We start from the raw sequence: 23982 nt of genomic DNA, 5'->3' as shown, positions 1-23982 counted from the left end.
TCCTTCTCCACTGAAGTTATTAAAAGTAAACTCATCATTAGCACTATGTGGGACACTTAAATGTCGGGGGGAACCTTAAAGCATTCCTGAAACAGACTTGCAAGGCTTCAGAAAACACAGGGCAATGACTGTTATTGCTTTTGAGAGAGGCTGGAAAAGTTGGTGTGTGTGACAGAGACAGACAGATACATACACACAGAAATGGAAAGCAAAGGGGGGAGGGAGAGAGGACAGGCATGTGCACTGGATTTGTATGTACATGTATGTTTATAAACACAGAAAATTAAAGAAAAGGGGAGGGAGAACCTGCATGTGCACAGATGTCTGGATCTGTGTGTACATGCATGTTTATGTACATGGAAAATGAAAGAGGAGGGGAGGGAGGACATGCATGTGCATGTGTGTCTGGATCTTTATGTGCATGCATGTTTTGCATTCTCAGATTTAAATCTCATCTATAGCCAAATAATCTTCAACACTAAAGTGTTGTTCTCTTAGTTACCTTCTAAGACAATGGGCTAACAGAGGCCGAGGAGGTGGGGTTCTAGAATTCTGTCCTTATTCAGCCCATAAGTCCCTTGCCAAATGGGACTTTTCTTTGGAGAGGAGAGGAGAAGGAAGAAGGGAGAATGGATTGATTACCTTGCTCTGTTAGCTTCTTTTGTCATATCCCATGCCCAAGTTATGAAATTTTGACTCAGGTAAGAGACGATGGATTCAGCACAGAGCATTTGGGAGCAGAAGACGTTGGTTAAAACACTTTCATCGTGGTGGAGGTAGATAGCCAGGAGCTTTCTCTGTAAAGAAGAGATAAAGCCAGTTATTCTGCAGACCTGCTCCACTTAGTTCAGGTTTCTTCTCTAGTCAGACAGTGGTGAGCGGGGAATCAGATGGCCTACTCCCTGGCTGTGTTGATCCAACACTCTCCTTCACTTACTGAGGCTTCAGAGGCTGGGGTGCTAAGGTACCCCTACCCTTTTGCACATTACCCTCCTGATGGATTTCTTTTTGTACATGCTAGGCTGTCTCAAGTGAAAACTGCAACAGGGTCACTCACTTTCCCTTGAATAACAGGCATGTGCCAGTCTTCATATTGAAGGTACATTTTCAGTTTGTACAGACGCATTAATTTTGAATTGTTCAGCTATTCAGAGAAAAAAAAAACTCACTGAGGGCTGATAACCAAAAATCCTTTTAAATATTTTTATATATTTTTAATCTGAATAGTCAATATTCCCCTTCTAAGATTGGAGGAAAGCTCTGAAATGACATTTTCTTTTGGTTTTATTTCAAGAGATGATTGGAGATCCCTTAAAGCCCCCCACCCCATTACAGGTCTTCACTGTACTGACTGAAAAGATGACAAGAAAATACAGAGTCTACACTGAACAGATTATATTTAAGAAAATGTCCAATGGGTTTTCTCATTATGCACATAGATGGAAAATACTTCTCTCTTATGCTGATGAGAGGACTTGTCCGAAGGGCAATTCTATACAGTATCACCCAGATATGGGGTACTGGCATGACAAAGCCCCACAACCTCAAGGGGGAAACTGATAGGAAAACCTTGGCTTTTGTCACATGCTACTACACTTAGGATGAAGGATCCTATAGGAAAGCTTTTGCAAACAGTCAGCCACAAAAAAACTGGTGACAGCTCATTTCTTGTTAAAACAACAAGTCCCTCCAGTTTATTAAGCATATTATCCCCATTTTACACACTAGAGAAATCTCCGAGAGGGGGAGTAACTCGCTGATAGTCCAGCTTCTGGAGGTGCCAGAGGCAGGTTGGGAAGCCAGGCATTCAGATAAAAAGCCAGTCTCTCTGTCTAGCTGCCTCTCCTCTGCCTCCCCTTGGCACCTCTAGAGATGGAGTGGTGAGGACTTGGGACAGCAGGGACGTTCTTTGCTTTAAGGTACAGAGAAACACCAGCCTAAGTAGAGTCTGCAGTGGAGGAAAGGGTCAAGCAAGTTCTAGGTCTTCCTTTTGGCATTCCACAGAAGAAGAAAACAGGCCCCAACCACCATGGTAAAGGAAGCGGGAAATCTGTGGAGGGAAAACGCAAGATGAGCAGCGGCTCTCCTGGGCAGAATTCTTCCCCAAAGCCAGGGATGATTGTTCCCTTGTGGACAAGGTTTCACAGTGAATGTTTGGTCTCCTAACTCCCTGCTCAGGGCTCTCTCTAATGCACAGTCCCTCTGGAATAGGCTAGGTTGAGGAAAAAGTGGAAGGCTGTGATTCTTGTGGAGGCTGTCTGGTGTATAGGAAGGTGTCACAGTCTTGTAAATGGGAGCCCTTGGGGTTCAAATGCTGATTTTCCCCTCTCTGGGTCTCATCTCTCTTATGGGTAAAAGGAAAAGGCTAAAATTTTTCCAACTCAAAGCCCATAATCTTTTGACTTCCTGTCTCCTAGAAGCTGACCAAACTAACTATCATGGCGACTGTTCCCCAGATCCCCAGTAGGTCCCAGAACTGTTTATGGGTATGTCCAACTCAGACCAATGGAACTCCAGTTGGCTGGCTGGCTGGCTGGCTGAATGAGAGTCCTCATAAAGATATTTTATAACCCAAGAGATAAAGAGATAAGATACCACTGAGAAGCAAACAACTGAGACCAAACTCTATGCTGGAGGCCATCCATTTCGCCTCAGTCTTTATCTGGCATTGGTCTGTAAGATTTATTTCTGCCCTAAACATTATTGGTCTCAATGTTCTAAGATACCTTCAAACTATAATATTTTCTATATCTATGTTCTTTGGCTCTGATATTTTCTGTGCAATGTTCTAAGATTCCCAGCTTTGACATTCTATGCTCTTAATTCTAAGATCCCTTCCAGGTCTTGCCATTCTACATTTTTTCAAGTCCTGATGTTCTGAGTTTTCAGGTTTCTTTCATCTCTGATAATCCCAATTCTAAGGTCTCTTTTAATTCTATGTTGTAATGATTTGAGGGCAAAGTAGGTCATGATTACTGTCTGAAAAATTGCTTCTTCTGGGAGGAACATGCAAAACTAGCAATATATTTTTTTAATGGAATTTGTCAGTATTTTTGTTAGGATGACTCCAAATACACAGATGTTCAATAGCAAAGAAATCATCAATCTGGAATATGAATGCTAGGAGGGACCTTAGAAGGTCTACCTTGTGTGACCAGATAAGGAAAGGGAACCTTAGAGGAGCTAGGTAATTTGCCAAGGTCGCAGAGTGAATAAGTAGGGGGGCTGTCATTGGGGACTCAAGCTCCGGATTCCCAGCCCAGTCCAAAAGTGTTTCCACTCCACCAGGCTGGTGATTCTGCATGAATGCATCTCAGCAACTCTATCTAATGCATCACTGGGAACACTCAGCTATCCATTGAAAAATCAGCATCGTTCTGGCCAAACATGGTCCATGGTTAGTTAAATCTTTAAAATGCCCACTTCTTCAAAGAACACCCCAAAGGAACATTAGACTTTGGGAAAGAAATTAGTGATTTACACTGATATCATGCTGATTTAATTTAAATGCTCTTCAAAACAAAACACACATGTGCCCGGCAAGGCCGTTAATAAGCCCAACAAGCCGAGCTCCACCTAAGTGCAGCCAACAATGTTGACTGAAACTAAACTTGAAAATCCAGGCCACGGATGCACAATATCAAGTAATAAAACAGCATCTCTTTGGTGATATTTAATTTAAAAAGAAGAAAGAGGCAGGCGAAGATCAGGCACTGTCTGTTTTGGAGGATCAGCCACTCTGCATTTCAAAGCGCTGGTCCCTGCAATATCCAGGTTACTGTGCTAGAATCCCGACTATTATCCAGCCCTTGTAAGAGAGGGAGGGCAAAGATGTGTTTACTCAGTGATTAAGGCCTTAGAATAAGCCTCTCGCTCCTAGAGAGACAGCTCCCCACTTATTCATTTGGGCCAATTCACAAAGCCCCGAAAGATTAAACATCCATGCTGAGAAGACAGGCGAATGCAGACGGTGAAAGAGAAATAAAAATTCTTTAAAAACTCTGAGATGACTTCATTATTTTTCCACAAGGAAACTTTAGGAAAGTGTTTAGTTAGAAAAAAACCCACATTGACCTCTCTCTAAACCCTTAATCTTTCCTTTGTGGCGGGTCTGCTTTGTGGTAAGCGGCTGGCACGGCTCGCTCGCCCCCCTTTTCACTGGGAACGCGGAGAGAAAGGCTCGGGAGCAACTGTGTAAGTTCCAAGGACACTGTGAACTGAAGAGTCCAGCAAAGGACACTGCAGTGAAGCCCGATTTCAACTCCAAATTCAATGTACAAAAGTGGGCCTTGAAGAAAGATACCAGGCCTGTATTGAGCTGGGAATGAGAGGAGGTCAAAGGAGCTCTGCTTGCTCACATCTGTTGGGTTCAAATATCTCCTAATGGTGGTGGTGCTGGTGCTGCTGGGGAGGGGAAAGGAAGGCTGGGGACAGCCAACATGCTTTGATTTTTACTCCCATGCATACACATATTCAGGTTCCAGAAAGCTTTAAAGCAGTCCTGGGAAAGATCTGGTCACCGGCTGGCAGAGACCTCTTCTGGGAAAGGCAGATGCGTCCCCTTCTGCATAGCAGGGGCAGATGGCACAATCAGAGGGTTGCACCCAGCAATGAGTTTGAGAACATAAATGGTAATATGATCAGTTAACACCTGAGCAGGACAAGAAGCAGCAACAGCAGCTGAAGGAAAGTGTGAGAAAGTCCTTTTTTGTCTGGCTGGTCTTGAGTAAGGAAATCGGGGCTGGGATCCAGGGAGTACTCTGCCTTCCACACATGTCCAGGGTCTTTGCCTTTGGGGGATGTGGATGGGGTTCACATTTCTACCAGTGTCAATCCTGGTCTTTTTAACCATCAAGAGCCAGTCTTTCTTAATAACTGTATTACTGAATACTGATGAGCAGCCATGGCCAAAAAAAAACCCATCACCTGTGACAACTTTTTGGCGTGGAGCCTCAGGACCCTTGAAGCTTCCTCAGCTTGGTCACATTTTTCAGAGTTCATGGACCCCTGAAATAACCTTCAAGATCTAAGAGTCTCTTCTATGATTCAGGGGCAGTGTTAGAAGGAGATCTGAATGGAAGTGAAAGGAACACAGTGAGTGAACTAGGGTAAATGCTCTGCTACCATGTCAAAATACCCCTCTGCTCATTGGGTATTGAATCTCCAGGCTCTTAAAAATCACCAGGAAAAAGTTCTATTTTGGCAGGTGAGAAATGCTGAGCAGGAACCAACCTGACTTGGCCACGAGCTGCAAAGGCTTGAAGACTCGAGAATTCCTTAAAGATCTGGAGAAATTCGTTAGAGAAAGATGCAGGGCTCCAAGAAGGCATTCAATGAGCACTTGTAGAAGGAATGAAAAGCCTCCTTACTTCCTTTTGGATAGTGTTACAATCTTAGTGAGAGGTCATCCACGATTCTTGTATTAGATTATTTTTAAGCAAATGATCCAAGGCACAAATGATTTCTAAGGGTAGTAATTTCCCACTATGCTGGCAGTCACCAGGCACAGCTGCTGCTGATTCCAAGGACGTTTCTCTACTGGACAAAGGCTAGCTGTCAATCTGGCACAGATTCTGCAGCATGGAAGCAGGAAGCACTGAGATGCTCCTGAAGGCGGAGAGAGGAAAGAACGGGATCTGAAGCTGAAGGACTCGGCCTCAAATCCTCCCTTCACCTTGGGAATCTTAGAGAATTGCCCTTTCTGGGCCTCAGTTTTTTCCTCTGATGACTTTTCTGAGCTGGGCACAATCTGCGGGGACCTGAGATGAAGGTCTATGGCCTAATTCAAATGACCACAAAAACTCCCTTCTACAAAGTGGTGTGTAACACTTGGTCCACGATCTCTGATCCAAGGGTAGCTGGAGCAGTCAAGTCTTCCGAATTCTGCCCTCGAAGTCAAGTAGAACAAATCTGTTCCCTCTGTTCCCTGAGCAGGCACACCCTGGGTCCCTCAGTAGATCTTAGCAAGGCTTTGGGGTCCTGGCTGCCCTGTGATCATCTCCTACTTGTCCATTCTCTACCACGCACTCCCATCCCCAATCAGTAGATAGCCATCGGCCCTTTGCCTACTTATTCTCTGTTCCATTAGTTCTTCCTGAGAATATGTCCTACTTTCAGTTCTGCTGCCCATAGATGCCCGCAATGAGAAGCAGCGGAGCACTCCACACCGAAGCACTGGGGGGATCAGGGCTCTAGACCTGTCTTTAAATAACAGCCAGCTGAATGATTTGATATGAGTCATTTTCTCTCCGTGACTCCCTTTCCTGTTTAAAAAAGAGGTTGGTCTAAATAGCCTCTATACTCTCTTCCAGCTTTGACATCCTCTATTCAAAGGTGCCTCTCAGTTCTGATAGTCTCAATTCTAAGCCTCTTTCTTGCTCCAATATTTTCTGCTCCAAGTTTCCCCCAGCTCTGAGTTCCCTCCAGGTATGTCATTTGATGACTGATGCCCATTTTAATTAGGTTTCACTAGTATAAACAGATTTCCTTGAGTAGGTACATAATGTGACACACCTTTGGCAAGCTCTGCCCACCCCCCCACCCCAGCCCAGGCATGTACAAAAGTGGTGGTAGAGGAAATGGGAGGAGGGTAGTCACAGCTGAAGCATCAGGCTTGGCAGTCTCCCCTCCAAGGACCCACAATCAGCAGGGCCCTGCAGCAGGTTTTTTCTTTCAGTAAAGGCAAAAAATAGCTTCTCTGACCATTCCCTTACATTCAGTTTGCTGACCCAGTAAGGGGTCAAAGGCTTCCCAGGACCTGAATATGGTCAGTGGATCAAGTTTCTTAAGGCAAGGCAGAAATCTTTCAACAATAGCACTCTCTCCCTGTCTGTGTCTGTCTGTCTGTCTGTCTCTCTCTCTCCATCTGTTTTGGTACATCTGTCTCTCTGTCTGTGTCTTCTCTCTGTCTCTGTCTATGGTTTTGATTTTGAAGGAAATTTTTCTAGATTCCCCTTGGGAAGTTTCAGAGGAATGTAAGTAAAGAGATGGGTCCAAGTCTTGAGTGACTTTGGGGAAGTCCTTGCCCCTCTGTGGAATCTCTGAATCTATAAAATGCAACACTGAATGAAAGAATCTTGGATCTTCTAGCTCTGACATTTTATTTTCTAAGGAAAATTAGACATAGTTGGAGGCTGACTTCAAAACAATAGCAAGAATCAGCTATAGGGAGAAACTTTCTAAGGAAACCACAAAAGGAAAGGGGTCCTTCATTACTCATAAATGTGCAGACAAATCCCAACCAGTGAGGGCCTGAAATCAGTGAAAAAAGCTGCTGTTGCTGAGAGATAACAAGGGCAGTCAGTAAGTCACATCAACTTGTGTATACATTTTAGGGTCACCTAGAGACAAACTACCACAGGGGTTGAGGGACTACCTACTTGACCATGACATTCCTGCACCAAGAAGCTGGACTAGAAACCCTCCAAATCACAGTATCCTAGAACCTGAGAGCCCGAAAGACTTCCAGAAACAATTGACAATAGCCTTTCTCCATTCATGCTAGAATGATAGGTAGTTGTTCAATCTTTGCAAGAAAGCTGTAAGTCTTACTACTTTCTTAAAGAAGTCCATTCTAGCACGGAATGAAGGACCTGATGTTGAGCAAAGAGAACATTGTACACATTAACAACAACACGGTGATTTGCTCAACCTTGATGGAAGCAGTTCCTCTCAGAAGTTCGGAGAGCTAGGACAACTTGGGAGACCTATTATGGACAATGCTATCCTCAACCAGAGGGAGAAAATCCAAATCAAACCAAAAAAACCCTACCAAATTTAAATGAACAGTACATTCACTTTTTAAAAATCTCTGTTATGTATTTCTTTTCTATCTCATAGTTTCTTTCTTTTCCCTTAATCCTAATTCCTCACACCGGAAATGACTCATCTGTAAACACATTAAACACAAATGTGTTTGTATAATATTCACTGGACTGTTTGCTGGTGAGGGGAGGATGGAAAGAAATTATGAAACTTTAAAACTGCATATGAATGTGGATGAATGTTGCAAAACTTTCATTACATGTATTTGGAAAAACAAAATAACAATTAAAAAAAGAATGAAAGGCAAACTAAAATAACAGCAATACTAAATCCAAAGTCCTACAGACTAGTGTCCCAATATCCTGGCCTCTCAGGGCTTCTCTATTAGTTTGGTAGCAATATTCACCCCCAGAAGTAATGCATTTTTTGCTAATGTCACTAATAGAAAGGAATTTTATTGTATACATGTATATATGTATGTGTGTATGGACCAACTGGAGGCAGAATTGCATATTGGATAGAATTTTCCTTGAAGCAAGGAAGCCCTCTGATAAAAACTGTCCTGAACTTGCTCAAAATAAAAAAAAAAAAAGAAAGAAGTCCATTCTATTTTCGAAGAGCCCAAATTATTGAGAGGCACTGTGGTGTAGTGGACAGAGAGCTGACCTTGGGCCAGAAACCCCTGGGTTCCTGTCCTGCCTCTGACCTCTTCTGTCTGTCTGACCAGGCTAAGCTGGAATTTCTTAGGGCTTTGAGCAATTCTCTGAGAGTAAGGAGAAAAGAAGGTGCCTACCTGGACTGGAGGAGGAATTTCCTCAATCAAGAAGCTCCTATGTTGAGGAAATCCCAGGTCCAACTTGAATCTTATCAAATAAGTGGGAGACTCTTCACCTTTTCCCTCTCAAATCATAAGTCAAATGGCTACAAACTATCTTCCAACCAACAAAACCCACCCTAGTCATAGAAGAACGCATAAATAGGAAGAGGATGAAGGGAAAACCTGCCCAAGGCCCACTCATCACTAACTGGTAGGAGAACTGACCTGCAGATTAGACAAGCCCCAGGGAATGGACCAGTTCTGTAAACTGGGTCCAAGCATGAGAAAGCAAGATGGACAAGAAAGAACATGGACTATGAGCACAATGTTTGTTTTTCTTACAGCAGAAACCAACAGGCAGGCCTGAGATGACAAATCAAGTTAAATGCATCAGAATCTCCTGAAAGGGAAGAATGGTAGCAAAGACCAGGAAATATTTGTAGGGTTGGGGCTTTAGGCCCTATTGCCTGGTCAAACACCATTCAAGTTTGGTTTAATTATTGTGCTTGGCACCCAAAGAAGGAAAAGAGAAAAAAACTCCAAGGCAAAAGTGGTTAGAAAGTACACAGAAATAAACAGATTATGAAATTTATGGCAATGGCCTCATGGACCAGCCTGAAGATGCACACTGCTAAAAAACACCATTTTTACATGGTGTTAAGCCTCACCTCCAAACTGCTCTCTGAGGTAGGCAAGAAGTACAGATGTACTTGTTTCCCTTTTATAGAAGAGAAAACAAGCTTCAGATGGGGCAATGACTTGTCCAATGTGGCACGATCAGTAAGCAATAAATCAGGAATCATCTAATTGTGAAATTCGGCTATATTCTTGCTGCTCGGTGCTGACAGAGACAAGTGAGGCTGGTGGAGTAGGTGCTTACTTGCTTCTCATGGCCTTAGAAGCTACTCAGCTCCTCTGGGCCTTAAATCTTCCTAGCACATCCCCAAGGATGTGATGATGAGGCTGCCCAATTCACTTGAGACAGTTTTGATTGTTAGGAATCAGAGGATTTCAAAAGAGGAAGTGACCTCCCGTGTCAAGAAGGATTTTCTTACTTTAAGTCAAAATTGGCATGGATATAGTTTCTACCTAGTGCTCCTAGTTCTGATCTCTATGGAAAAGAAGAACAAATCTAGTAGTCCCTTTTTCATGTGGTTATCTCTCTAGAAAGTGGAGGACCCCCCAAACATGCCAAGCCGCTTTCACTGATCTTCATATGGCCTAGACTCTGTGCTCTTCACTATCCTGATTCCTCTCTTGTAGTCATTCTCTAATTTCATATAATCCTTCCTAAAATCTGGTGCCCAGTCCTAAACATAAAGTGCCCAAGGAGTGTCTAACCAAGGGAGAGAACACTGGGTTTCTTTGCTTCAGACCCTCTGCCTAGTTTGATGAGGGATAAGATGAACTTTCTGGACTGCCAAAAAAAAAAATCAAAGATGCCAACTAAGATTCCTATCCACTCCTACCTTTTTGGATGAACTGCTGAAATACAACCCCCCTCTCTTGTACCTGGAAAAATGATCTGTGGAACCCCAGGGTGAGACTTTACATTCATCCCTTTTACATTTCTTCTGTAGGATAACTCTGAAGAAGCGAAATCTCAGTATCTGAAAGACTACAATAGGGAGGAAGAATTAGGTTTATTCAGGTTGGCTCCAAAGGTACAACCAGGAGTCATGGAGGGAAGCTGGAAAGCATCCAGATGAAGCTGAAAGTCAAGGAAAACTTCCTGACTAGATGACAAGAAGTTCCCTGGGGAGGGTGAAGGCCTTCAAGCAGAGGATGGCTGGCTACCTGTCAAGTGTTGTCTAGGGAATGGACTAGAGCTGCTGAAACCCCCTTCTAAATCTATAGTCTATGGCTGGATGAGACTCTCTAGACTGGAATGCAAGGAAAGCCTCCTCCAATCTGACCCTGAACCACACTGTTCATACCTACTGTACCCTCCAGATAACTTCCCAGCTTCAATCCATGTGGACCACTCGCTATTCCTTGAACATATTCTATATCTTCCTGACTCTGCATTTCTGCTTCAGTCATCATGCCTCCTCACATCCCTCCATCCCCAGCCCTACATGAGTCCAAAGGCAGAAAAGAGTCTGATTTCTATGCTCTGTACACAGCAGATGCTTAATTTAAGTTTCTGAGATTGAAAGCTGATTTCTCATTCATTCATTCATGAAAAGTCCTCCTGATATGATGGTATACAAGAAGACTTTACTCTAAAGAAGCTCACAAACAACAAAAAAAATCATTGATATAAAAAGAGGAAGAGATGTACAAAGGAAACATCGAGGCAAAATGATGTGACATCTGAGGAGAGCTGTGAAGATAGGTGGGCCCATCCAAAAGGAGGATGGGTAGGCCCATTCCTAGGCCCATGGAATATTCATGCATTCTCTTAATAAGCACAGATTGGCAGGAATGAAGAGACATCTGCTTAGATGGATTCTTCAAGGTCTCAAGGAGATCACCAGCTCATGGGGGGGCTGTGACTCCAACATAAAGAGCTACAATGAACCATTTTTTCTTGAAAGGTGCAGCAGAGGGAGGGAAAAGCCACGAGATGATTAAAATGAAAACAATTGTAATAGGCTAGTCAGGATAGTAAGATTTAAAGTTAGATAAGACCTTAATGAGATGAAGGTCCGAAAGCGGAAGTTATTGGCCCAAGAGCCTGTGATCAGGATTCTAACTCTTAGTCCTTGGACTTCAGGGTCCTTTCATCAAGAAGGGATACAGCCAAGAGAAAGCTGTTTTCAGCAGTGCTGTTGAAGGAAACTAGGCAATTTATAGCTACTCAGAGTCTCTGACATTCCTGAATTCTTCTCTGCAAATCCCTGGAGACTGGGCTTAACTGATTATCCTGTGGGAGTAATGAGGAAGTTTCAGAATTCCATGGAGGAAGAACCTCTAGGAGAAGAAAGACAACTTGACAACTAGTCTGTCTTGTACACAAGAAGAATGTGATGAAGAGAATGAGAGCTCAGTCTTTAGGATGCATCACTATTTAAAGAGGGAAGAAGTACTTTTTAAAGCTGTGAATCAATTAGACCAACACCTCACCCCCTTTACCAAGATAAGATCCAAATGCATACAGGATTTAGACATAAAAAATGATACTATAAGCAAATTAGAAGATCAAGGACTAGTTTACCTGTCAGATCTATGGAAAGGGAAGCAGTTTATGACTAAGGAAGAGACGGAGAACAACACCAAAAACAAACTAGATGATTTCAATTGCATTAAATTAAAAAGCTTTTGCACAGATAAAACTACATTAACCAAGATCAAAAGAAATGCAGTAAACTGGGAAACAATCTTTACAACTAATGATTCTGACAAAGGACTCATTTCTAAAATATACAGAGAGCCATTCCCCAGTTGACAAATGGTCAAAGGATATGCAAAGGCAATTTACAGATGAGATCAAAGCAATCCAGAGTCATATGAAAAATTGCTCTAAATCATTAATTATTAGAGAAATGCAAATTAAAGCTTCTCTGAGGTACCACCTCACACCTCTAAGACTGGCCAATATGACCAGAAAGGATAATGATCATTGTTGGAAGGGTTGTGGGAAATCTGGGACACTAATACATTGTTGGTGGAGCTGTGAACTCATCCAACCTTTCTGGAGAGAAATTTGGAATTACACCCAAAGGGCAACAAAAATGTGCATACTCTTTGACCCAGCAATACCACTACTGGGTCTATACCTTGAAGAGATGATGAAAAAGGGTAAAGACATCACTTGTACAAAAATATTCATAGCAGCCCTGTTTATGGTGGCAAAGAATTGGAAAGCAAGTAAATGTCCTTCAACTGGAGAATGGCTTAGCAAACTGTGGCATATGTATGTCATGGAACACTATTGTTTTATTAGAAACCAGGAGGGATGGGAATTCAAGGAAGCCTGGAGGGATTTGCATGAACTGATGCTGAGTGACATGAACAGAACCAGAAAAACACTGTACACCCTAACAGCAACATGGGAGTGATGATCAACTTTGATGGACCTGCTCATTCCATCAGTGCAACAATCAGAGACAATTTGGGGCTGTCTGCAATGGAGAAGACCATCTGTATCCAGATAAAGAACCATGGAGTTTGAACAAAGTTCAACAACCATTCCCTTTAATTTAGGAAAACCAGATATCTTATTGTCTGATCTTGTGATCTCTTATACTTTATGCTTCTTCCTTAAGGATATGATTTCTTTCTCATCACACTCAATTTGGATCAATGTACAACATGGAAACAAAGTAAAGACTGACAAATTGCTTTCTGTGGGGGGGTGAGGGGAAGGAAATTGTAAAACTCAAATAAAATCTTTAATAAAACAAAACAAAACAAAAAGCTGTGAATCAGTTATCCAACACTTTGATAGCTGAATTAAGGACAGTTGGAGATTAGAGAGAGTGAAGGTTGGAGAGACTGATTAAAGTTACTAGACTAGTTCAAAGGAAAGGTGAAGAAGGGGGGAATAGACTCCTAGACTGGTAGCCTTTGAATAGAGAAAAAGGGGCAAATTAGAGAGATATTCCAGATGCAGAATTGAAAAGAATTAGCACCTGATTTGATATGGGGTTGAGGGAGAGTAAAGAATTTAGGACTTCATGGTTGTGAGCCAGGATATCTGAGAGAATGGTGAGACCATCAACAGAGAGACTGTTTTTTTTTGGAGGCAAACAAGCTTCATTTTGCACATAGAGTCAATTGGAGATGCCTAGGTGAGGCAAATCTTCTTCATTACAGGCTTCTGGATTCTGCAGCATGAATATGATGACCCTCATTTTATAGGAGAGGCAGGTAACATGATAACTAAATGAAGGGAAGGCACTAATTGCCATGCTCCAAGCAACTCCTGAAATAGGTGGCATGTTAAAAAAATGCTGGCCTTGGAGTCACAGATGTAAGTGAGAATCCTGGCTCTGCCATGTACTGCTTGTGTGGGTGAATTCTTCTTTGTGAGCCTCAGTTTCCTTATGTGTCAAATGAGAAGGTTGAATTAAGTGGTCTCATGATCCCTTCCAGCTCTAAATATCAGATTCTATAATGATGACAGTATTTGTTAAATACTTCTTCCTTAACACACCTGTGTATAAAATGAAACATTGCCCAGAAGTCCCAATGACAAGGACCAGAGATGATCCTGCCTTTCAGTAATTATTTGGGAAATACAAGAAAGACAATCAGAACAGAGGCATTTCTCAAAGGGACAGTGGGTATGTCTATCTCTTTAAGTGGAGAATGGAGGCTTGATGGAAATAGAAACATTTATACAAATAATTTAAAAATCATCACTAAATTTTTCAACAATTTAAGTAACATTCCATTTTATAAGTCCTTACTGTTAGACCAGGACCTGATGCTCAGGCCTTGAGAAACAAAGGTAGAAGGGATTTACTATGTGCAGAGCCCTGGACTTAGTCATCTGAGAAATAGACACTAAGGGAATGCAGCACTGGCCTCTTCTCCCAAGGTGTTCATGATCTAATAATAATAATAATAATAATAATAATAATAATAATAATAATAATCTGACATTTCTAGTCTGTTAAAGTGTGTGAAGAACTCTACAAACATCATCTTATTTAAGTCTTGTAATAAATCTGGAGGCTACCGTAAATTCACTTCATTTTGTAGATGAGGAAACAGGTTCAGAAAAGTTATGGAACTTGCTCAGGGTTGCAGGGCTACCAAAGTACCAAAGGCTGCATTTGAACTCAGATCTTCCTGCCTTGTCTAGTATACCATGTGTTTCTCTGGTTCGGGAAGAAGACAGGTTCCCAGCTAACACAGAAATCAGAAAAGAAGCGAGGCCCAAACCTGTTTTTTATTGAGAAAAATTTTAATTTTGAGAAATGTTCCCTCACCTCAGGCTCAAATCTGTCTCTATTTGGAGAACCTCAAGGCTGGGCCCCACATGGGACATTTTTTTAGGGTAAAAGAACTCCCAATACCAGTCAAGATGCAGGGAGGCTGTGGAATAGTGGCTCCTTGAAGCAATGAGGAAGTTACCTCATTAATCCATCTCCTTTCTTCCCAACTGGAGGAAGTCGAGTTTTTGTCCATCTTTTCAGATAATGAAACAGACTCAACAGCAGAGAATTCACCTGTTCAAATGAGTGCTGCCTCCTGCAGGTGGCAGAGGGAATACAGCCTTGAGTCAGGAAGCCCTGAGTTCAAATTAGGATTCAGACATGCTGGGCAAGTTAAGCTGTTTGCCTCTGTTTCCTCAACTCAAAAAGAGGATAAAAACTGCCCTATCCTCATAAGGTTGTTGGGAAGAGCAAATAAGATCAAATTTGTAAAGTACTCAGCACAGTGCTGTAGTTGGGGCTATATAAATGCTTATTCTCTTCCCCGTCCTACCCCTAATAACCTAGGTGAACTCCGTTGAGACTGTGTGCGTGCGTGTGTGTGTGTGTGTGTGTGTGTGTGTGTGGGTGCCATACTTGACTAAACAACTTCCTAGACTGAGCATGGAAAGGAAACTGAATCAAGACATAAAGAACAGCCCAAAAGCCTCTGTGCTGAGGACAACAAGGCAGCTTTCTATGAGGATAGAAGACCAGGAATTATGACCACACTTGTCAAAGATTCTGAAAATCAAGGGTGACAACAGTCAGAAAATGGACATTTCTAGAAATGTCTTCAGAAGCAGAGTGGCTTCCAGTAGTGGCTAAGCTAAGGGCAGAACAGAGAGGCAGTGAAAAGGCAGCAGGCAGCACGGGCACCCTCCCCACCAAGGGCTCTCCAATTCAATCAGCTGGAAGCGGTTTTCATTAAGATGGATTGAGTGTGGCATCGTGAGAAACACTTTATCAAATGTAGTGTTTTACTTAGTGATTATCTCTCTACCGGCTGATGAAGCTCCCCAAATCCTTTGTAATCCCACCACTCCAATAAACATTTAATGAGTATAGAAGTTCAAAAAGCCGAGCAGAGGATTTAAACCTTCAATCTTGTTTTTATTTACTCTTGGAACTCAATTTCTCACTTGAAGTGAAGAATGCTGGTACTCAAAGCTCATCTGTTGCCCTGGTAAAATTCATGCGCCTCCCACGGTTTAAATTAAACATTGGATATTAAGGGGGATGGAAAACAAATTTTAACTTTCCATTTCAGCAAATGTCACAGTATCGGTCACTTTCACCTCAATACTCTTATCAGCAGCCGAAATTAAGTTTTCTTAAATATGATCCATTCATGAGCTTTCCAGAAAGAAAATAGAAAAGGCTTGCTCTTAGTTTTCAAAACAAAAGTATGAGAAAAGGAAAAATTTGAGGTGCCATTCAATAATGAGGAAAAAATGATGATAATCATGTTACCATTAGAAAATCCCATTCAACTGCGCCACGCAATCAACAAGGTCTTCCTAAGGGCTTCCTCTGTATCAGGCCCAGTCCTGGGTGGGCCCTAGGATGCAGGGACCAAAGTGACCCATCAAGGGAAGGTAACTTGTACAAAGCATGCATAAAATGACAAAACATGGCAGGGAAAGACTCAGGCAAAACTTCTTAGAGGAGATGGCTAAGCTGAGATTGGAAGAGAACTGAGGAGGGAGGGTGATCTGGGCAGGGCACTGCCTGGGAAGAGGCACAGTCTCAGAGCTCAAGCTCGACTTGATCAGGAGCAGGTTGTTTAATGGATAGATCCTCTCCCAGGGCAAACCAGGAACTTTATCATGTATTAATGCTTGCTCAATGACGGAGCCTAACCACACATTAAGTCACCACAGACAAGTAAAGTAGTTCTTACTGGGAAGAGAAGACTAAGCAGTGCACTAAACTACCATTATGGATTCTTAAAGCCTGGTGTTACACATGGCCTTGTCAGAAGACTTGGGTTCAAATCCTGTTCTGTAATGTACCTTACTTCTCTGGGTCTTGGTTTCTCCATCTACAAAACGGGAACAAGCATACCTGTAACCAGTTACATTATAAGAAAACACTCTGTCATGTGGGACACTCATTCACATGATTTTGGGAAATGCTTGGCCTATAGGCTGGTTGATCACTTTGAAGAATACAAAGGAAACTATCCTTGGTTTAAGAGGACTAGAGGTTTGGGTTCAAGACAGAGCACCAGAAACAAGTGAGCACTTCTTTGGCACTTAGCTTTTTCCCTCTTCCAAATGAAGTGGCTGGATGGGATGATCTTCCAGATTCCTTCCAGCACCAATGCCTATGAGTCTGCGAATTTGTCAATTTGTCTTGTATTGAAGGATCTGCTTATCATACATATTAAACTATACTTAATTTCCTTAACTGCTGAATAAGGAGTTGGTCTCAATAGCCAATCCTTACTTTTGAAGAAAAGAACTGAAGGAAGAATGGAAAAAGAACATCAACTAAGATCTGGACAGGAAAGGTTTCTTAGCCTCCAGATGGGATGTGAGGTTGCCACTTTTTCATCTCTAAAATGAGTGACCTCCACTCAGTCTCAAAATCTCCCTTGCAGCTCAAATATTCAGTGATTCTCCTAATAAGTGGTTAAGATTTTCATTTGTCAAAATAGCCCAAAGCTCATCAGAAGAGGATTATCGGCAAGCACAGTTCAAAAGGAGCAAACAAACAGACCAGGCTGCTGTTAACACTTATACTGTGCCTTCCAAATGGACCATCTGAGTTGGGTTGAGCTGGTCAGCCCAGGAGAGTGGACAAGGAGCAGGAGAGCTGAATTTAGCTGTGAAGCATGGAGTCGAAGCAAACTCCTCCCAGTCCCTGGGCCTCAACTTCCTCCCAGAAACCACATGCTGGGACGGATTCCTTCATTTCTGAGATCAGAAGCAGGTCTGGAAATGCACAGAGGACACCTCTGCATAGGAAGCTTTGCTTCCTTCTAGCCAGGGTGCTTTCCAGCTCAGCCTTCTTGCGAGGTCGCTTGGGTTTTCATCTATCCCCAGGGTTTTTCTCAGGGGCTGGTCCAGACTATCAAATGTTTGTTGAATGACTGCAGAAAACATGTCAGCAAAACAGGTACTGCCTTATTCCCTGAAGAGAATGTAGGCAGGACACTTTTCTTTTAGGCAATTGCCATTTTTTAATTGACTTTTTAATGATCTTTTTTCACTTGGCACTAAGTTATCAGTTTTATGTTGCAAAGTGAACTGCCTGGAGGGAAGGGTCTGAAGGAAACGGAGGAAGGAATTAGCCCAAAACCTGTGGGATCTTTAACCATCCATCAGCCCTGTCTCTTGGACACTAACTGGGAATTCCAGCCTACTGGAGGTCTTAAGAGAAGAAGGGATGATTCAAAGATGTGAGGAGAAGGATACCCCCACCCTCCAGGATCATTCATCCCTCAGGAATATCTACCCAAACTCTTCATTTTTAAGAGGAAGAAACTGAAGAAGGGAGAGAGCGAGACTGACATACTATCACAGAAGCAGTAAAGTAGCCTCTTTATTTCCCAAGTCAGCCCCTGCTCCCAGGATTGTAGTTATGTAGATTTTTACCCAAGTATGGAGGGGCTTGACCAAATTCAGTGTTTGTTGAAGTCCCTTCTAGCACTAAGATTCTACAATTATTCTGTAATTATCTACTTAAAGTACATCCATTTTTTGCAGAATTATTTGTAAGGAATGCCTCTCTGCTTTTATTATCTCCAATGCAGTGGCTCTCTTAGCAGAAGGGTCTTTTTCATTAGCCAGTTTCTCCTATTAGAAAGTAGAAACCTCAAAACATATCTCACCAAGGAATGAACAGGAAAATGAGAGACCTTAAAACAGAACACAACAAAATCTTCAGAATTCGGAAAAAAATTTAAGCAGAGATTATATTCATTTAGTAGATATTAAAATCAACAGCTTCCATATGAAAATGATATTTATTTCCATGTTTCTCCTCTCCTTAGTAATCCTGTAATACAGGCATAGTTCTGTTTTTCACTATGGATCACATTTCTCAAAGTTCATCTAAAAAGCCTATCTTTGAAAACCTACCAAAATCTGAAAGTCAAAATTTAGGGATCGTTGAGAAAAATGGACAGAAGGCTCACAAATCCACATCTTCTGGTCTCAAGGTTGTTGCTCAGCTCTGAACAGAGCTTCCTATTTATGGGGTAACCAACCCTGGGCCACTTCTAATCTGACTGTTCCGTAGTTCACTTACATCTCGGGCTTTCCCATAGAAGGCTTCTTGGAAAGCAGCTTCTAGTGATCCAATAAAATAAACAGGATGGCAGTCTCCATATCTAGGGGAAAAAAATTAAGACAACAAATGAATTAAAATGGATTTTATACTGATTTTGACATTTTGCAACTTAAAAAAAAAGGAATACAAGGTAAAGCATCTGAGTAGGAACATCACCCTACACCTTTGAACTTTATTAGGGCTCGTTATTACAACTTCATTTGTGTTCATTGTCCTAACACTTTCAGTGAGAGTTAGCAATCTAGCATAAAAAAGTGACATTCATCAGATTAACATTTTTAAAATACAGAAGAGAGGCAGCCTGTCTGACAAAAAGAAAGTCTGGCCCCAAAGCTAGGAGGACCATCCTGGCCAGGTGATAGTAGAAAAGTCATTCAGCCCCTCAGGGTCTCAGGGAGCTCTCTGAGGCTGTACACATTCCCGAGAAAGAAAACTACCAAATTGGTAGTTTAGGAATTTTCTGCCCCAGTGAAATCACAGGGATTCTCCCTGGGCTTCAAGTGGGTACAATTAAAGGCCCATAGGGAAAAAATGGGAGTCTCTTTGTTCTTCCACCTCATTTGGTTTCTGGAGGCATTGGGTTAGGAGTAGAGTCTAGAGTTCTGACTCTGGCTGGATGGAACTGAAGATGCCAGGGAGGCCTCCTTAAAGGTCCTGCTTTCTTCTAGTTGAAAGTTTCTGATGCATAAAAACAAGGGATCAATGCAACTGTCCAAGGTCCTTCCAATTCTAATGAATCTACTGAGCTGCTCAACCCACATTTCTTAATTTTCTTAACTATTTAATGAGAATTGAATTCTAAGGAGAACATACTATTTTCAAGCCTAAAATAAAAAATAGGGAAAAAAACTTGCCATGTAAGAAAATGTCGGCTACTAAGGTCCTAGATAATGTTTCAGTGCCAGATATCTATGAATTCTTATATAAACCTAATTGTAGGATCATCAAATACCTTACTGCCAATTTTTTCAGATGGAAAAATAAATTCAACTACCACAACACAGTAACAGTAATACACATCAAGTTTATATTCTAATGATTTAACCGTACCTTGAAGAAAACTCTGCTGTAAATTGTAATAAGGCATCCCCTTCATTTTCTGCATTTTCTGGCACTAGTTAAAAAGAAAAACACACACATTAACCTCACCTTTAAGAAATACCTTACAGAAAAAGCCTGAAACAAACGAAAGATTAGTGCCTCTTCCATAGTTTGTGGGAGACTTTTACTTGCCAGTGCCTGTGGACATGTAACATGATTTCAGCAAAACATAATGAATGGTATCTGAGAGAAGAATGAATATTTTGTCAACAATCTGAGGAATATATAAAATGGGCACCAGTTATCACTTGTGATTTTTGGTATTTTTCTTGAAAAAAAATTGAGAGGAGGATTAGGGAGAGAATGAAGAGGTAGTAGTGGTGGCAGTGGCTCAGGTTAACTGGCCTGGCTACAAGAGAAAAATAATGATGAGCTTCTTCCCACTGCCCATTGTCCAGGCTGAACTGACTAGAACCCAGTGCTGCTTTTCATTAACTGGGTAGCTCTAAGCATGTGAGTAAAATCTGTCAGCAAAAGCATTGTGCCCAGAACACAAGGTTCTTCTGGACTTCTTGGAGGCACCAGGACCCCAAGGTAAAGCTCTAGAGGAGCTGCTGGAAAGGGCTTAGACCATTTCCTCTAAATTTGACCCCCACAGACTATGAAGTCAGGTGAGGCCCTTCTTATCTGCATTCTGTTGGGTGCACTGATCTAATTTTGGGCCCCAGAGAGCAGTAATACTCACTCATTGGTGATTTCCGCAGTGCAGAGGATGCGATACCAAACATCTCTCCATCATCCACTCCAAATTCAGGAGCATCTTCAAAGTCATCACCATCACTGTCGCTGACCATGTGAACATCGGTGCACTGCTATTCAAGGAAAGGTGGGTGAGGCTAGTAATTACTCTTAGCAAGATAACCTTGGACAGAGCCTCCCTCATAGAAAACCTGCCCCTTTTTAAAGACCTCCTCCCATGAATCAATTGCCAGTCTTTCTCCTTTCCAGTTAATTTCCTCAGGTGCTTCCCTTCAGAGAAAGTAGTTAGTGATGTTGGTGGAAGAAACAATGGAAGACAGGCCACAATAATGTGATTTTAGATAACTTTTCCTCTAGAAGAGAGATTTTAGAGAATTCACCTGAGAGAAATAAGGCCTAGGTAGTGTTAATTCTAGTAAAAAAGTGTAGAAGGCACATACAGCATGCTGAGCCTTCTAAGGAGTAAAAGTCTTTGGCAGCTTCCTTCAATCATTCAGAGATAATAAAAAGCCTCTAAGTGACCTTCAAGGTCCTCCACAATTAGAGGTCAGGCTTTTCGTGTTCATTATCTCTACTCTTTACACCTTTTCAAGCAAACTGGAGAATACTCTGAGGGTATAACCCCTCTCACCTTAGGCAGGCAGTGTCTGTGCTTTGGTGGAAGCCCTTTCTAGACCCAGGAATGTCAATCAGTCAATCCATTTGTATTTAAGTGATCTTTAGGTGCTTAAGGTCAGAAATAAAAGACTAGCAAAATCAGTCCCTCCTCCCCAGCAGCTCATGGTTAACGGGACAGACAACTCATTGGGCCCCCAAACACGCAACTGAGAAAGTCACATCCTTCATGGAGCTTACACACCCTGAGGGGAATATAATCTGTTCAAAGATAAGGGATACAAACAAAATTAATACATTGTGCCTTGGTGAGCAGGAGACTCAGGTTCTCAGGGCAAAGGTGAGGAAGGTGAACATGAAGAGTGGGCCAAATGTGTCCCCTCAGTTGATCTTTAATTCCATTTTGGTGCCTAGACATTCTCCCATGAGTTCATTAGCTTGATTTACAATGTTGATTTGGAATCCCTTGGAGTAGCTCCTTCTCTTTTAAATTAGGAATCACTTTCCTTTGGAGCAACCTGCCAGTCTTGGACTTCATTCCATAAAGAAGTCACTTGTGCCTCCTGGTCTTAAGCTTCCCCATACTTCATGCAGAGACCTCTGCATTTTCTGTGGGTTTTCTCCTGTGGGTGCTGCTGCATTCTTCTTAAGTTGCAACCTTTTGAGCAGGAAGGCCAGGACAACTTGCCCCGTGGATGCAATTTTCTCAGGTCACTTCAAAGATTTCCCCCCATTCTTCAAGCTTGCCTGAAGTGGGATCCTCAGTCCTTGTCCTTCTTTCCTGGAGAAAATGCTGACACATCCTGGACCTCATTTCTCTTCGTTCGGACCAGGTTTCAGAAGATGCACAATGCTGGGATAGCTGAGTATCCTTGTAAATTAAGAAAAGCAGAGTCTTGCTCTGGACAATAGTCCAGATCCCATCCACCATGCATTCAGAGTCTCTCTCTTCATAGCTGCTCTATCTAAAGACTGAGGCCTTTGAATCTTCTGAAATCCCAGAGAGTGGCAACAAATGTGGCCACCCCAACTTCTTCAAGGGAGGCAGCCAAAAGCAGAGTTTGGGGAACCTCTCAATGAACTTTGTGATGGATGGGAGCTGTAAGGCTCTTTCAGGCAATGACTTGGTCAGGGGAAGCTTCTAAAAATGAGCCCAACAATCTCATTCAATCATGCTTACTATCTATATGGGTTCAAAGGAGGATGGCTCAATCTACCTTTAAAATAAAGTCCAGGTGCTTAGATTCTTATTGGAATTCAAAGTGTACCAAATGGGGCCAGACTGTGATTTCATTGTAATTAAGAAAAAAAAAAAAATCCACCAATACCTAGCAGTACCTTGGAGGGGGCCAAGGGCACTGAAAGGTTAATGGTCACACAGCTAGCAAGTGTCAGTGACAAAACCTGAACCCAGGGCTTCTTGACTGAGAGCCTGCATGCACTAAGCTAGGGTATCTCTCAAACAAGGATCTTGTATAGACACATTATAGGAGAAGACACAAAACCTAATGACAAAGAAATGGCATTAAATACTTCCAATTCCACAAATACCTGTAAAATGCCTCCTTTGTCTAGAGTGTTATTTAGGAGCTGGGGGAACAAATGAAAAAAAGATAACCTCTACTTTTAAGGGGTGCACCTGCACAAACACACCTACACCCACACACACACTCACAGAGTTAACTGGAAAAAAGGGGAAGAGAATGTTATAAATGAAAAACCTGCTAAAATGAGAGAAAATTCTAGATTTTATTCCTGAATCCTGCAGGATACATACAGGTACCTCACCTAGCATGAGGCACAAGGTAGCATTTGAACATCAGGTAATTTATAGTCTTCAGAAACTCTTTCCCCTCCCTCTTGGATTTTCATAGGCTCTCTGAGGCCCACCCATCCTATGACATGTCCCTAATATGATCCTTCCCCCATCATACGATGCATGATATGCTGATGAACCCCAATTATAATCCCACACAGGGGGTTTGTGGGATAATATTCAATTACCTAATTGCCCAAATTCAGTTGCATTAGGTCAAGATCTCCAGGTCACTCTGGATCAGTTGAGAACTGGGTTCTTCTAATCTTGGGTTTGTCATCTCTGGAATGGGATTAGGAAAACTCTTCCAGTTTTATGATTGGCTGGGGCCATTCTCCCTTTGTAATGGATTCCCTAAGGACCCCACTCCATCCTGTGAAGATCAACAACACCCTACATTCCTCACAAGCACTAAAACTGAGGGAGGGAGGGAGCTAGGGAAGATGTGCTCTTAAAGGTGGTGGTGTTTGATCAGACTCTGTAGAAGGAGCATTCTGGAAGGTGAAGATGGGCAGGAAGACCACTCAGACAATATGGAGAGCTGCCTGGTTGCTGAAGCTTTCTCCTCCCAGGGCCTGAAGGCCTGTTCCAGGAGGATCTCCTCCTACTTTGCACATGGGGCCCCTAGCTATTGCTCTCACAGGACTTTATTCTCTTGACTTTGCCTTTGTGTGAATGGTCTCCAGGTTTATAGAAGGTCCCTCTGCACTTTAGTCTCATTGAATCCACAGTTCTCTTGTCAGGTGAGCTTGAGGGCTATCTGGGACAAGAAGAATTTCCAGATGTCTCCAGTGGTGAGTGTTCTCTCCCCAGGATATTACTCTGAATATACTTTGCATTTGCTTCTTCTCTGTGTCTAAGTTGTGTGTGCCCCTAGTCCAGGGGCTTCTCGCCTGTTGTTTTTTTTTTAAATCAAGAAGATCTCCATTATGACATGGTAAGAAATCCTATGAATCTGATCTCAGAATTATGCTTTGAAACAACTGAGGAAAGGCTTGTATTCA

The 23982-nt window shown here is 42.2% G+C and overlaps 1 protein-coding gene across 1 annotated transcript in view; it reads right to left on the bottom strand.

The window, feature by feature from the left end:
• FAF1 (Fas associated factor 1) overlaps positions 1-23982 on the bottom strand; it is a 319384-nt gene that overhangs the window by 90348 nt on the left and 205054 nt on the right. Inside the window, exons 8-11 of the mRNA XM_074221481.1 lie at positions 20534-20660; positions 19798-19861; positions 18706-18787; positions 643-797 (exon numbers count right to left, since the gene is read on the bottom strand). Of these exons, the coding sequence (XP_074077582.1) occupies positions 643-797; positions 18706-18787; positions 19798-19861; positions 20534-20660 (428 nt within the window). The remainder of the gene's footprint in view (positions 1-642; positions 798-18705; positions 18788-19797; positions 19862-20533; positions 20661-23982) is intronic.

Source organism: Macrotis lagotis, chromosome 2, assembly GCF_037893015.1.
Source record: "Macrotis lagotis isolate mMagLag1 chromosome 2, bilby.v1.9.chrom.fasta, whole genome shotgun sequence".
In the NCBI taxonomy this organism is placed as follows: Eukaryota; Metazoa; Chordata; class Mammalia; order Peramelemorphia; family Peramelidae; genus Macrotis; species Macrotis lagotis.
The sequence above is the reverse complement of the archived record's forward strand: the minus strand, read 5'-3'. Positions and strand labels throughout refer to the sequence as shown.